We start from the raw sequence: 15057 nt of genomic DNA, 5'->3' as shown, positions 1-15057 counted from the left end.
AGGGGGCTACACCCCCTCCCAAATGCTATCCTTTCATGAAAGCAGTTTAAAAACTCCAAAAAGTGACAAGGAAAAAAAATTAAAACAGAAGAGTGTCTCACGATGGTTTTCTTCCCCACTTCCTTCTAGCTGCAGTTTAAATATGTAGAGACCACAAAAGAAAAAAACTTGGCTTTCTCTCATTTTAATTCAGAAGGAAAGAATGGGAGGATTGGAGGGGTTGTTTGTTTCAAAGGAAGGGAGAGGGGCTGGGGGAGTGCAGCAGGAGAAAGGCGATGGTGCAAGGCTTCTGACTATGCAGGGAGGTGTTGGGGCGCATTCTCTTTAAAAGAGCAAAACGAGGCAAAAAGTAAAAATCCCCCACTCACTCCACCTCCCAAAAACACAATAACAGAGCTTTCAATGATACACACAACTTTTTATTGAAAAGTAAAAGTTTGAATTTGGCATGCTTTTGAAGAATTAATGTGATTTTTTGCTGTTGTATGCCTATTGATAATTTATCTAACCTTGGCTCATATTTTGTAAGTTTGAGAGCAACACATGCAGCACTCAGGTCATCTGTTAGTCTGTTTCTGGTGTCAGATTTGATATAATTCAAAGCTGAAAACAACTGCTCACAAGCATAAGATGATCCAAACAAAGTAAGGAAAGCAATCCCAAGTGCTTTCATTGACTTAAAATTATTTGGCAGAGAATTCCACATTTTGAGGATTTCATTTTCAGAACTAACTGTGCTGTCCTTTGTCATCCCTTCTATCTTCTCAAGTGTTTCACACAGGTCACAGAATTTATTTTTCCAGATAGAGTTTTCTTGAAATCTGCTCCATTTCCAGATTTCCTAAATCTAACCAGTGTAAACAAGAAAGATCAAGTTCTTCAAATTTGGCTTTATCTGGAGAAGTAAAAAAACATAGGGTTTTTTTACAGAACTGTAAAAATCTGTTACTAAAATTCACCTTTGCAGCTGCTACAATGCTATAAAATTTCTTGTAGATTTCCTGATGGCTTATAGGATTGTCTGCAAATCTTGTAGAATTTTCTAAATGAATTTTTAGATTTGGAAAATATTTCAGCTGCCCACTTTCAAGATCTCTTTCAAAAAGCTGCAGTTTTCTCTCAAATGTTTTGATATCACAAAACATCCTTTCTGTTGTTTTTCCTACATCTTGTAATTATTTGTTCAGTACATTGAAGTATAGTGTAAAGCCTGTAAAAAACATGAGGTTGGTAAGCCAGGCCATATCAGTGAGCTGTGGATATTCTTGCCCTTTTTCGTTCATAAACAGCCTAATTTCATCCAAGCAGGCTACAAATCTCTCCAGGACTCATCGCTCAGCCACCGGACATTATTATACATAAATAAACAATTATACTGTGCCTGAACCTCCTCAAGAAGTATTTGAAACTGTCGACAATTCAGAGCACGAGCCATGATGTAATTTACTATTTTTGTGACATCTTTGAGGACATCGTCAATTTTTTTGTTGCTTTCCCTGGCACAAAGAGCTTCCTGGTGTGTAATACAATGGAATTGAATGACTTGATGTTTTGTTTCTTTAACAAACAACTGTGTGAAACCAGATGTTGCCCCCACCATAGAAGATGCTCCAACACTTGTAATTGAAACCACCTTTTCTGGTCTTATGTCTTGTGATAAAAAAGCTTCCTTCACAGTTTTGTAGATATCTCACCCTCATGCCCCACAGCATCATCTGCACACGACGGGGCATGAGGGTGGAGTCTTGTCCCTGCTGCCCAGCTGCCATGTGTTTGAATGCATTGCTTCGCGCTTGGGGGCGGCTCTTCAGGGGGGCTGCTGATGAGGGGGTGGCAGGGCTGGGGCGACGGCGCGTATGCCCACAGAGAGGGCTCTGAATGCCACATCTGGCACGCAAGCCATAGGTTCGCCACCCCTGGCCTAGAGTAAACACCTATAGCAATGTCAGCAAAGGTGGCTGGTGCCTGAAACCACCAGCCCAGAGATGATGCAGAAAGCCTACCATCAGCCTCCAGAGCCATTAAAACCATAAAATACAGGTGGCGAATGGGCAGCAGGCAGCGCAATACAGTGTTGCAGGACCCAAGCAGCAGGCGGAAGAGAAGGAGGAAGAGGCTGCCAGAGGGCAGGTGATCTGTGGGGCAGGCCCAGAGGGAAGCAAAGAAAGCCCCTCCAGCGGCAGATGTGGCTGATGCACAGCAGCGGCAGAGGCCTTTTGCTGTCACTCCCCTCTGGCTCTGAAATGGTGGAGGGGGGCTGGGTAAGGCGACTGAGCCTCTCCCACCCATCCTCCATAGCATGGCAGTCCAGCTTGAGAGGGGAGTGAAAGGGAAGAGGTGGGCAGGCAGGTCATTGAATGGATGGGGGAAGGTCACCGAGCAGGGCGTGGCCTGGCTGCAGGAGCCCTGAGGTAAGCAGGTGCAGGGCACATGGGGTAGCTCCACCCCCACCTGCCTCGCTTCACGTTATGGCGGAGACACTGGTACCACACACAGTCTCCTGTGCCACTGCAACCGCAAGCAACCAGATGGTGGGATGGAGTGGGTGGGCTCTTAACTAGGGCTTATATTTGGGGTAGGGCTTATATAAGGCACACACTAAAAATCATACTAGGTCATTTTCTGGGTGGGTCTTATTTTCAGGGAAACAAAGTAGATATAATTATTACAATAGATAAAGGTTGAGAAGTTGTTCTGATGGTGCAGTTGAAAAAAGATTTAATGTTATAATTAATTAATTGCTTAATTTATGAGGAGATACCACAACATTCTAAGTTGTAACTTAGGAGAGGTTTTCAACCTGGCCTTGAGATTTCTGCCCTTCCATCATTAAATTCCATTCTTCAGTTTTCAGTTACAAAGCATTACAGAATTGAGTAACTTTTGACAGTAGTGAATTTTTCTCCAGATGTGGTTTCAACACAGTATTATCTAGAGCGGGGATGTCAAACTGCCGGCCTCTGGGCCAGATGTGTCATGGCGAAACTGCGACCACCCCATTGCTGGTAATGGAAAAAAGTCACGCTATGTCACGATACATCACCTGACGTTGTGAGTTTGACACCCCTGATCTAGAGGCACCAGATCACAACTGTGTCTTTGATCTTTCTGGCTGGAAAATGATGGCATTTTAAACGTATGTGAAGAGAACGGCTGCTTTATGTCATCTATTACTTATTTTGCATCAGCATTTTACCATAGTATATAGCTCCATTAATTTACACAAATCAACTGTGGTAGCATCATTTGTAGACACTTTTGTCTACAACTTAGCTTTGATAGTTGAGACTCCCCCGCCCCAAGAAAAAAACTATATTTGGTGTTTTACAGCATTAAGTAAAAAAAAAGATATATGATGCTTATATTAATATGGGATTCCTTTATTTCCAAATTAAAGTTGCTGTTTAAATGTATTTTTTGAATTTTCATTTTGGCCTGTATGTTTCTTATTTTAACACTTGAACCACTGGCAATTGTACATAAAAGAATCAAGAAGAAAATGGAGAAAAATCCCCTTTTGAGAATCTGTCAGATAGAAAGTTCAGAACTGGATATCATGATAATCTTAATAAGGTAGCAGTAGAGATGAAAATTGGAGACAATTAAACTTATTTCTTCGTTCTTCGTCCTCATTTAAATTCAAACTGTAACTTCAGTTAATGATACTAAATACATCTCAGCATTGAGAATGCGCTAAAATCTCTGAGCTATAAAATGCTAGTGTGACTCCAGCATCACTGGAGATAATTACTATTTAATGTATTAATTTTGAAGTTTATCTATCTCCCCCAATGAACAGTTTGTAAATTCATTATACCTTGATAACGTTTGAAAGACATGTTCAAGCTCAGTAAAGAATATAACAATTAGAAAAGTTAATGTTTGTTTTAATACCTGCTTGAAATACAGATAGTCCTTGACTTATGATCACAATTGAGCCCAAAATTTTTGTTGTTAAGTGAGACATTTGTTAAATGAATTTTGCCCCTTTCTTGACACATTTGATAAATGAATCACTGGAGTTGTTTAATTGTTAAGTGACTCTGGTTTCCTCATTGACTTTGCCTGTCAGAAGGTTGCAAAAGGGGATCACATGATACCAGGACACTGCAACTGTCATAAATATGAACCAAGTTGTCTGAATTTTAATCACATGACTATTGGGATGCCACAACGGTTGTAAGTATGAAAAATGGTCATAAGTCACTTTTTTCAGTGCTGTTGTAACTTCAAATGGTCTCTAAATGAACTGTTGTAAGTTGAGGACATTGTAACTTCAAATGGTCTCTAAATAAACTGTTGTAAGTTGAGGACTACCTGAATATTGCAATAGCTATAAGAGTAGACACTGCTTCTAATATACACTATGTTATAAGAGAAGTGTCATTTTACCACTGCAGCATAAATGGTAAAGACCTATGTTTCCGAAGTCTAATTTACTAACCCAAATGTGTCATAAAAACGACAAGCCAGCTGAGCACCGGCCAGCTAAGCGTTGGCTTCAAAGCCTCCGCTGCGGTCCCGTTCTTGGTGTGCTCGTCGTGGCCGCCATTTTGTGGACCGGTGGACAGCGTTTCTTTGCCTCAGCGATTTTATTGATTGAGCCCCAAAATAACCGACAGGCACAAGTGCGGCCAGGAGGCCAGTTGATTAGCGGGATTCTGGTGTTTTCAGCCCCAGTCTGGCGCTCACTGCCCAGCAATCTCAAGGAGCTCCTAAAAGGCCTTTGTCCTACGTCTGCCATTTTGGGACATTTAATATTGATCTAAACTGCAGGGGATTAAATTCCTTTCTCAAAATTAGCAAAAGTTGCTAAAACAGGCCATATATGAAATTGAATCCAGAGGCCCTCTTTTCGCTAGGCATCACAGCTTTAGCCGGTGCAGGGCCCCAGCAGGTGGCACCAATTACTGAACGTGTCTATTCTTGGAAATTAAGAGGATTTGTGCCTGGCTGGTACTTGATAGGAGACAGCCTGTGAGCTCACAGTCACAACAGCCCAGTCCTCAATGGGCCACTCTCTAAATTTTACAAAGTGTGCTGGCCCGCCTTTTGGCCCCGCTGCCACCACCTAGGTCTAGTGTGCAGGCACTTATCATTAAGGTGATTGGCCACCAATGAATGACATACGTATGTGCTGGCGCTCACCAATTGTGGTTTTGCCACCACTGTACACCTGACTAGTACACCGTGAGTGCGTTATCAGGCATTGTCAGCTATCTGGAGCATTACAGGTTCGCGAGAGTCCATTAAGTTGGTCCAGCAACCACCGTTTTCTAGAGCAATCACTGGTTTCCAGCGTTTGACGCACAGTCACAACCTAGTGCTCTGCTCCCCTTCCTTGAGATACCTCTCAGAACACTATTGAGATATCTCCTTTATGATGGCGGACAACGCGGCACCTCAGACTGCGCAGAGTGCTCCCGGCACTCCCATTCCAAAGAAGCACAAGTCCTCCAAGTTGGAGGCTGCAGGGAAGCTTAAGGCCAAGGCCAAAGCTATTTCTGGCAACAAGCCCTCTAAGGCGGCTGAGAAAGAGGCCAGCAGGAGACACCTAGCCTTAGAGAAGCAGTTTTCCAATGTTCAACAGCTGAACACAAGTGGAACAGTCCAAGCTTCCCTGGTTCCACACGAGGGTTCGCTCTTTAACCTGCAACTTGCCCCACCCAGCTCCTTGGTCCAATGGGCCTGGTCTCTGGAAGGGGAAGCCAGGCAAGGGGACATTCTGCTGCTCAACCAGGGTCCAGTTGGGGCCAGAGGCCACATTCACATCCATAGCGGCTGGACTTTGTCCCACTGAACCTCAAGGGGTGTGGCCAGCACAGCTTCAGGTGTTACTTGCTCAAGCATTTGCCCAGGGCATGGCCTCCTTGTTCCACCAGAGGCCCAGTCCAGAATTTGTGACACCCATGACACCATCTCACTTCCAGGTGGAAGCCCCAGAATATCCTTGCTCTGTCTCTTCAGAACATGGTTTCTTGTATGGTGATAGTGCCATGGGCCAGACTACACTCCAGAAACCTACAATAGTTTTTGCTCCCGTTTCAGAGGCTGGGCACCAGCTCCTCCAACCAGAAAGTCAGGGTTCTGCTTCAAACACTAAAATCCCTTCAGTGGTGGACCTCCCCAGCAATAGCCAGAGGTTCATTGTTCAAGGAACCAGCCCGACTTACCCTGACTACGGACGCCAGTCTGTTCAGCTGGGGAGCACATGCACAATCACAGTCGGCTCAGGGTCGTTGGTCCCAGTTAGACCTCAAACACAGTATAAACTGGCTGGAGCTCTGAGCCATTCATCTGGCCCTATGCCACTTCGCCGACAAAGTGGCGGGGCAACATGTCCTAGTCCTCACGGACAATGTGGCAGCAAAAGCCCATGTGAATGGGCAAGGGGTCACCCGGTCCAGGTCCCTCATGACCCCAGTTGTTGGGCTCTTTGGCAGAGACCAACCTCCCTCAGAGCAGAACACATCTCGGGAGAGATAAACCAGCAGGCGGACTCCTTAAACAGGTCAACAGTGGACCACTCCAAGTAGTGCCTGCATCCCGATCTATTCTGGGAGATCTCGGAGAGGTTCAGCCTTCCGGTGCCGGACCTGTTCGCCTCTCCAACGAATTCCCAGCTCCCAAGGTTTTTCTCCCAGTTCCCATCTCCAGGGGTGGAGAAGGAAGACACCCTCCGCAGTCCATGGCCCGAGGGTCTGCTCTATACTTTCCTCCTCTCCCTCTGCTCCCGGCAGTTATCCGGAAGATACTGCAGGAACGGGCGGAGCTTGATACTGGTTGCCCCACACTGGCCAAGATGACTGTAGTTTGCCAACCTTGTGGGTCTCTCCATCTCTCCCCCATGGAAGATTCCTCCAGGTCGCATTGCTCTCAGCCAGGGGGCTCTGCAACATCCAGAACCTCAGTGGTTCCAGTTAACCACCTGGCACTTGAACGGCAGCTCTTGACCCAGGAATCCTACTCGATGGGGATAATCGCCATGATTCAAGCATCCAGGCACCCCTCAACGAACAGAGTTTATGACTCCACATGGAGGAGCTTTTGCCACTGGTGCACTAGGAACTGATTCGATCTCTCGACCATCACCATCCTGAGGATCCTGGAATATTTATTGGAAGGGCTCAACAAGGGCTTAGCACCCAACACCATCCACAGGCAGGTGGCGGCCCTATCTACGGTGTTTACTTGTGACAATTCAACACCATTGGCTCAGCACCCCATGGTGCACTCCTTTGTCAAGGGAGTGACCAACACCAAGCCACCTGTGGTTCATCATTATCCCTCTTGGGAACTGCCGTGGGTTTTACAGGCCCTTACCTCACCACCATTTGAGCCCATCAAGACCTGTACACTACGGTTCTTAACCATGAAGATGGCCTTCCTGGTAGCCGTTACATTGGCTAGATGCATCTCGGAAATGGCAGCTCTCTCTGTCAGAGAGGACCTATGTGTTTTTCATAAGGACAGAGTGGTCCTTCATTTGGATCCATCATTTGTACCCAAAATGAATACCTTGTTCCACAGGGCGCAGGAGGTGATCCTCCCAGACTTTTGTCCTCACCCATATCACGAGTTAGAATGCCAATGGCACACCTTGGACGTTCGCAGAGCATTGCGCCATTACCTCAAGAGGACTTCAGCTTTTCGCAAGTCGGAAGCGCTCTTTATATCCTTTCAGCCCTCTTCCATGGGGTAGAAGGTATTGTCTTCAACCATAGACATGTGGATCAAAGCTTGCATTGCAAGAGTGTACCAGTCGTATTCCCTGTCTGTTCCAAGCCATATTACTGCTCACTCCACCCGCAGCACTGCAATATCTGCGGCGTGGGCAACACAGGCATCCATTGGGGATATTTGTATGGCGGCGACCTGGTCCTCGCCTTCCCTGTTTGTGAGACATTACAAACTGGATAAATTTGCCTTCGCTGAAGCTTCGTTCGGCCGGAGAGTGCTCCAGCAAGTGTCATCAAGTGGGACACAGGCCCAGACTAATTCCCTCCCATAGGGACAGGGCAGCTTTGTTATGTCCCATTCGTGGATTCTCCATCCTCATGCTGGAGAAGGGTCATTGTCTTACCTGAACACCTTTTCTCAGCATGATGATGGACAATCCACAGCCGTCCCTTCAGTGTCTGTCAGGTCCTGTGTCAGAGGTAGGGGAGCCAACACGTCAGACTATCATCAATAGCTTCGCCTTCGTTGAGACTGGGTGGTACTCTAGCCCAGCAAGAGGCATGGCAAGTTTCTCAGACTTAGTCTAATTGGGCAGGAAGACAGTCTAAACCCATTTGTGGATTCTCCATCATCATGCTGAGAAAAGGCGTTCAGGTAAGACAATGCCCCTTGTCCAGTCAATCACTCTACTTTCTGAACATGCATTCAAAGTATCTTTCACTTGCTTTGATCAGCAGTTCACACATGACTATGATTGGGAATATTGAAAATGCTTATTGTTGCACAGCTCTGGTAAAGGTGGGAGTATTTATTAAAGGAGAACATATATACAATGCAGTGGGTTTCTTTTCCCTTACCTTCTCTAGGTGCCAATTATAGAAGTGTTAGAATCTGAAGTGTTAGAAGTGTCAGGGTCCCTTTGTCTTGTAAAGAGGCACCCAACAATTATTATAATAAAACTTGTTTCTTCTTTTCAGTGTCATGCTCCTTCTTCAGATTGAATCCACAACATTATCATTCCACACATTTATGTGGAATTCTATAATACACATATAATTGTTTTGAGTTTGTTCTAATCAGCTTCTATATCTTTTTTTCTTATCCTTGACTAACACTCACTCTGTTGAGGAAAGTATATTCTTTTAGTGTTTCCTCCTACAGTCATTCTGCTTCCATTAAGTTCCTTCTTTTTCTTCCACAAATTCTTTGTTCATGTTACCATTTACCAATTGCACACAACTATCATCAACAGAGCCTTCATACTTTCATATGCACGCACAATAAACCAAAGGGCTGCTTGAGAGATTGAACGGAATTATTGTACACTCATGTTTTCCAATTAGCACTGTCAGATACCCATGCCATTTGCAGTTTAAAATCATAAGTTGGAAGTAATGTCCTAATATCACATTCTTAATGGATATGATAATTTTATTTTGTAACCAGTCAATTCTATGTACAGCAGCAAAGTATAAAGGCATAGTTGTAAAGGGCAAAAATAAAGTTGAAAGTAGATTTGATAATGATTCTTGAACTACAAAAGATCAAAGATCTCAGTGATGGACCTGTCTGTGACAAAAAGCTGCCCACATATCATTTCTCCTAGGAGAAACGTCTTTGCATTTTCTTCCAAAGTGGTAGACCAAACATTGCCTTCAGCCTAAGGTTTCTTCTTTCCCAAACCCTACTACAGTTGCAACTCAGAACAAATCTCTTTCTCTTTAATATAAGGACCGCAAGAGCAAGTGGAATAATATATTCTGACCTACAGAAAAATTCCCAAGAAGAATAAAACAGAATACTTTTTTTAAAAATCACCTAAAGAATACTTGTGGTGCCACTCCAAGTTTAGTTCAAAGTGTTGTGTTCTATAGTCAAAATAACTAATGTATTTTATTTTAGGCCTTGAACAGGCAAAATCTTCACTTTGAGACTGAAATGTATTAAACTCAAAATGATTTCATACCTTAAGTTGGGCAATATTGTTTAAGTCCACAAATTAGGAAATTTACCTATATTTTGTTAATAACTCTATGGTTGGAACTATTTGAATATTTATAGTATCCTCATCTGAAGTCGTAGATTGTAAATTAAATCATTAGTTCTGCTTATCTAAAATCTATGTATAATCATATCCTTGATCTTAAAAGGAGTTCTTCAATAAACTATCATTTTGGTTCCAAATATATTCAGGTTTAATGTCTTATACTTAATATTTTTGGACAATAAGAGTAGCAGAGGTTCAAACTGGTATCCAAATTAAAACACTTCCTTCATTTTTTTCAATCCATGTTTATGACAAAAGGTATCCTTGTGAAATTGGTTGTGATTTCTAGGCAAAACAAGCTTATTTCCTGCATTAATAGAAATGGAAGTTTGTTTTCACTGGGAATATTAAAGTTAATCAGATTGGTTTAATGGACAGACAGGAATCTATTTTATTCCTGTGCAGGGATGTGGATGTATTTTTCAACAAGGTTTTCTCAGGTAGATATTTGATTCAATATGTTGGCAGAGATAATGTTATGCAGTCCATTTGATTGCATATTTGATTAACTTCTGCTTTCTGTTTCTACAGTATCTGTCTTAAATAATTTCTCTCTTAAATAATTTTTCATATTTATTTCATAATTGGCTTGTTGTGAATTATATATATATATAAGACCCAATATGTAGCTCAACTATATTTTAAATCATAACTTATTTAGCATTTCATTCATTTTCTGATAGATATCCATTTTTTTTCATTGCATGGTTATTTAAAAATGGATGTCTTTTTGTGGATTTTCTAGAGCTACTTTGTTTCCCCGAAAGCAAGGCCTACACCAAAAATAAGCCCTACCTTGATTTTTGGGGGTGGGCCTAATATAAGCCCTACCTCAAAAATAAGCCCTAGTTTTGGGGCGAGGCACACACCTAAAAATCAAGCTGGAGTGGGGGGGGTGGAGCTGCCCCACCCACCCTGCACCCACTTACCTTGCAGCCAGGCCTCTCCTTGCCGGCCCACTTCTTCTGAGGCCTCTTCTGCAGCCAGGTCTGCATTTCTCAGTCACAGGCCTTTCCGGAAGACCTGTGCAGCCAAGAACTGAGCTATGGATTCAGTCCGTAGCTTGGTTCTGCAAGACTTCAGCAGCTAAGCATCAAGCTATGAATTGGATCCATAGCTTGGTACTCAGCTGCTTAGGCCTTCTGGAAAGGCCTGACTGCAAAATGTAGGCCCTAATGCAGCTGCAGAACTTCGGCCCCAGAAGAAGTGGACCGCTGGGTGGTGCCAGAGGTGAGGTAAGCCCTACCCTGAAAATAAGACCTGGTCTTATTTTTGGGGAAACACAGTAGTATGACATATGAACAAGGTGATTCTGATAATCACTTCTGCTTATTTTGGTTAATTTGTTTAGCTTATAAAAGCTATGTGAATTTGTTCACATATTGAGATTTTTAATTGAAGCTCTCCTGTGGTTATCCATACTTTTGGATGTAACCTCTAAGAATAGTGGTTTACTATATCCTAGTCAGTTTGTACCCAGCTCTATTATCCTGTGAAAAATCTTAGAATGCTATTCTACACTGCTAAGTATCTGAGGGATATAAATAAATAAAATAATTTCTCTTCTACCTACCCTTGTATGTATATCCATATCTTATTGTATGTTCTCCATAAGCATAATAAAACTGATCCTGGTTGTTATGTTGTCAGTTGGAACAAAGTTTTAAAATTAATTTCAGTATTGTACTATTAATCTGGTGCATAAGGGATTTTTTTATTTTATTTTGCTGATTGTACTCTTATAAAAATAATCTTAAGAGCAGGCTTCTCTTTCTTTCTTCCCTCTGGCAGGTTTAAGAGATACTACAGGCTCAGAAAGTGATGGTGGTGACTCAAGTAGCACAAAATCAGAAGGAGCCAATGGAGCAGCAACAATCCAACCCAAGAAAATCAAGGGGATTGGATTTGGTGACATTTTCAAGGACAAACCCATAAAGCTACGTCCAAGGTCAATAGAAGTAGATAATGATTTTCTGCCAGTTGAAAAGGTATGTTATATAAATTATAAACATGTATTTCTGTCTTAAGATTACATGTACTGCCAAGGTCAAGAAGATGAGCACTGCTTAAAGATGTTATTGAACTTTCTAATTGCCTAGAAAGATATGCCAATGATTACCATTCCTTATCTACCTCTCTCCTCCAGCAGTTATTCTGTGATCCGTGAGGTACTTTTATGGCTCTTTGCCAGTAATGCAACCTAGTATTTTCTTCCTGGCACATACGGAGCTTTGTAGAAATAATTTTGGCACCTGAACCAGAAGAACAATAAGTTAAATAAGTTAAATTTGTAACAAAGAAGCTAAAAGCTTATCTACAAATGCCCTTGAGAAGTCTCTTTCAAAAGAGTTCTCAGTTCCACTTGACAATTATCAGAAGAAATACATTTGGATATTGGAGAAAGGCTTGAGTATAGAAAATGATAGTGATGGATTGTTTGAGCTGGCCTTTGGCTACTTTTTCCTTGATGTGCACCATTTATGGTGATTTGATTTCATATTGTTGGTCTCTGAAAGTAGTTTTGATAGAATCTGCTTGTTTTATTTTGGTACTATGGATTCTTTTCAGATTATATAAGACTTTTGCCTTTTATTAAAGGCACAGTTGTTGGCATTGTCAATTTCACTGACACAGTCTGATAACTTATTTTGGATAATAGTTTTGACTGTATCTAGTGATGTAGTTATAGGAAGGTGTCCAGTAATTTTTTAAAGGACTACCTTCTAAGAAATGAGAAATGCAGTTATCTTCCTAATAAATTAATTAATTTTGATTGTTAGATTTATAGGCAAGAGCCAAGTTCCCTCAGTGGTTGGAATGCAGCATTGCAGGCACAGTCTGATAACTTATTTTGGATAATAGTTTTGACTGTATCTAGTGATGTAGTTATAGGAAAGTGTCCAGTAATTTTTTAAAGGACTACCTTCTAAGAAATGAGAAATGCAGTTATCTTCCTAATAAATTAATTAATTTTGATTGTTAGATTTATAGGCAAGAGCCAAGTTCCCTCAGTGGTTGGAATGCAGCATTGCAGGCTAATTCAGCTCAGTGCTAAGAGTTGGATCCTCATCGGCTCAAGGTTGATTCAGCCTTCCATTCTTCTGAGGCCGGTAAAATGAGGACCCAGACTGTTGGGGGCATTATGCTAACTTTGCAAACCTCTTAGAGAGTGTTATTAAGCACTATGAAGTGGTATATAAGTCCAAATGCTATTGCTATTTAATATGTTTACTGTGTTGTAATGATTAAAAAGATTAAACCACATTGTTGAAAACTTAGTGTTCATGGAATGCTTAATTCTGTAAGTATTCTAAAAGAATTTTTTTTCTGTTTGGAAGATAAAGCAATGATACTGTAAAATTAGAAGCTATATAAAATGCTCTTTGAGAAGAAAACATTCAGAGAAGCCTATATCTATGAATGGAATTGTTCATCCTGTTGAGGAAGAATGGTGATATGGAGCAGTCTTATTACTTATTAACTTCTTATTTAGCAAATGTCTCCTTAAGAACTAAAGTTATGTTCAGTAGCCTATAGCACTTTAACACAACTAGATGTGGAAATATGAACCCATTTATTTCCAGCAAGTCAAGTCCTTCGGGATCATTATTATTTTTCACCAGTATCATTCTTATATTATCAAGATCTAACTTTAACCAACGTCTCTAAATATTTGTATTTGTACAATGACATAATTATTGATCTGATAGAACTTACATGAACCAGTAAATATACACTGATTTTTTTTTGATCATGCTGCAAGCTTCTTCAGAGATAATTTGAAAGTGAATTCTTTACAAACATCCTGTCTTTATATACAGGTAATCCTCGAGTTACAAGCATTCACTTAACGCTCGTTTGAAGTTATGTGATCAGCGCTCCCTAGTGTTTAAAAGCAAGTCCCAAAATTATGAATATTGCAGCACCACATCAGTCATTCCCCCTTACGAGCTACTTCAGTGGCACTGCAACATTCATCCCATTTCCTCCCTCCACTCCTCACAACTGCTTCCCCCTACCTTCCTGCCACGCTGGACTCACTTACCTGCAAAAATCCTCTCTGCTGCAGTTTCTTTCCCTTTGAGGGAGAGGACAGTCAGCTTGGAAATGCTTTTCGTGCCGAGAATGGAGGTTTCTGGAGTCCGTGATCTCGCACAAGTGTTTGAAGTTGCTCAAATCACGGACCTCAGAAACTTTCATTCTCTATGTGAAAGATGCCTGTCTCCTGCTCCAGCCCTCAACTCCTTTCTGCCTGAGGGAACTGAGAGAGAAGGCCAGGTCCTTGCACCCGCATCCAGCCCGCCGGAGTTCACCATGCTGGGGGAAAAGTGTCCCCATTGTCCACAGAGCCTCGGAGGCCTCCTCCAAGCATCCCAGAACGGAGGCTGGGGAAGGCTTCTGCATGCCTCCGGAGGTTGGATCCAGGCCTCGCAGGGGTCCTCCAAGCTATTTGCGCCCGGAACAGAGATCGGAGGGGGGCTTCTGCATGCCTCCGGAGGTTGGATATAGGCCTCAGAAGCTCCGTTCTGGGCAGCAGCAACTTGGACCAGTCCTCCAAGGCCTGGATCTAATCTCCAGAGGCATGTAGAAGCCTCCCCTGATGTCTGTTCCGGGGACGGCAGCCATGTGGCTCTGGAGTTGGGGGGAAGCAGGAGGCAGGCATCACAAACAATGTGAGAATTCAGGCAGCCATTCTCTGCAAAAGAGGATTGATGCCTGAACTTGCGCGATATTATGGCATCCAGGGGCTTCCATTGACTCTCCTGTCCCTCAAAAGCAGGAACCGCAGCAGAGAGAAGACAGATCTTTTCAAGATAAGTGAGTCCGGAGTGGCAAGAAGGGAGGGGGAAGCATGAAGTATCTTAATTGGTCGGGGAGGCCTTGGGGGCATGTTCCATTACTAGGCCCCCCATGGCCTTCCCCACTCTGAGATACCTCATGTGCATTTAACGAGCCCCATGCATTTTAACGAGCAAGGGAGTGATCTCATTCAAGGTACTAGATTCACTCCCACGAGTTTTTGAGTTATGAGTGGAATGTGCAGGCTCCCATTACACTCGTAACTCGAGGACTACCTATATTGCCATATTCAACAGAGCTCCAAACAGCTGCTGACCATCATATATTGTTTCTCCCTTTTTAATTACATGGAAGTGATAGATTTCTAATGTTTCCAATAATTGTATGAAAATATCTGTAATACTAGACCAGGATGTTGACATTTTCAATCTGTTTTATAATTTGGCCAATCAAAAGTTATAACAATACTGTCACTGTGTAAGAAATTTTATGAACTGGAATAGCCATAGCAACAAACCAGCCAATGAGAA

General features: G+C 42.4%; 1 protein-coding gene across 5 annotated transcripts in view; it reads left to right on the top strand.

The window, feature by feature from the left end:
* The window catches only part of SH3KBP1 (SH3 domain containing kinase binding protein 1), a 158697-nt gene that overhangs the window by 70033 nt on the left and 73607 nt on the right, over positions 1-15057 (top strand). For all 5 annotated transcript variants that reach the window (XM_039357217.1, XM_039357215.1, XM_039357216.1 and 2 more), the window contains one exon: positions 11519-11715. In XM_039357217.1, the coding sequence (XP_039213151.1) occupies positions 11519-11715 (197 nt within the window). The remainder of the gene's footprint in view (positions 1-11518; positions 11716-15057) is intronic.

The sequence above is a fragment of the Crotalus tigris genome, unplaced genomic scaffold (assembly GCF_016545835.1).
Source record: "Crotalus tigris isolate CLP2741 ecotype Arizona unplaced genomic scaffold, ASM1654583v1 scf7180000018879.704157, whole genome shotgun sequence".
In the NCBI taxonomy this organism is placed as follows: domain Eukaryota; kingdom Metazoa; phylum Chordata; class Lepidosauria; order Squamata; family Viperidae; genus Crotalus; species Crotalus tigris.
This window is presented reverse-complemented; position numbering and strand designations above follow the sequence as displayed.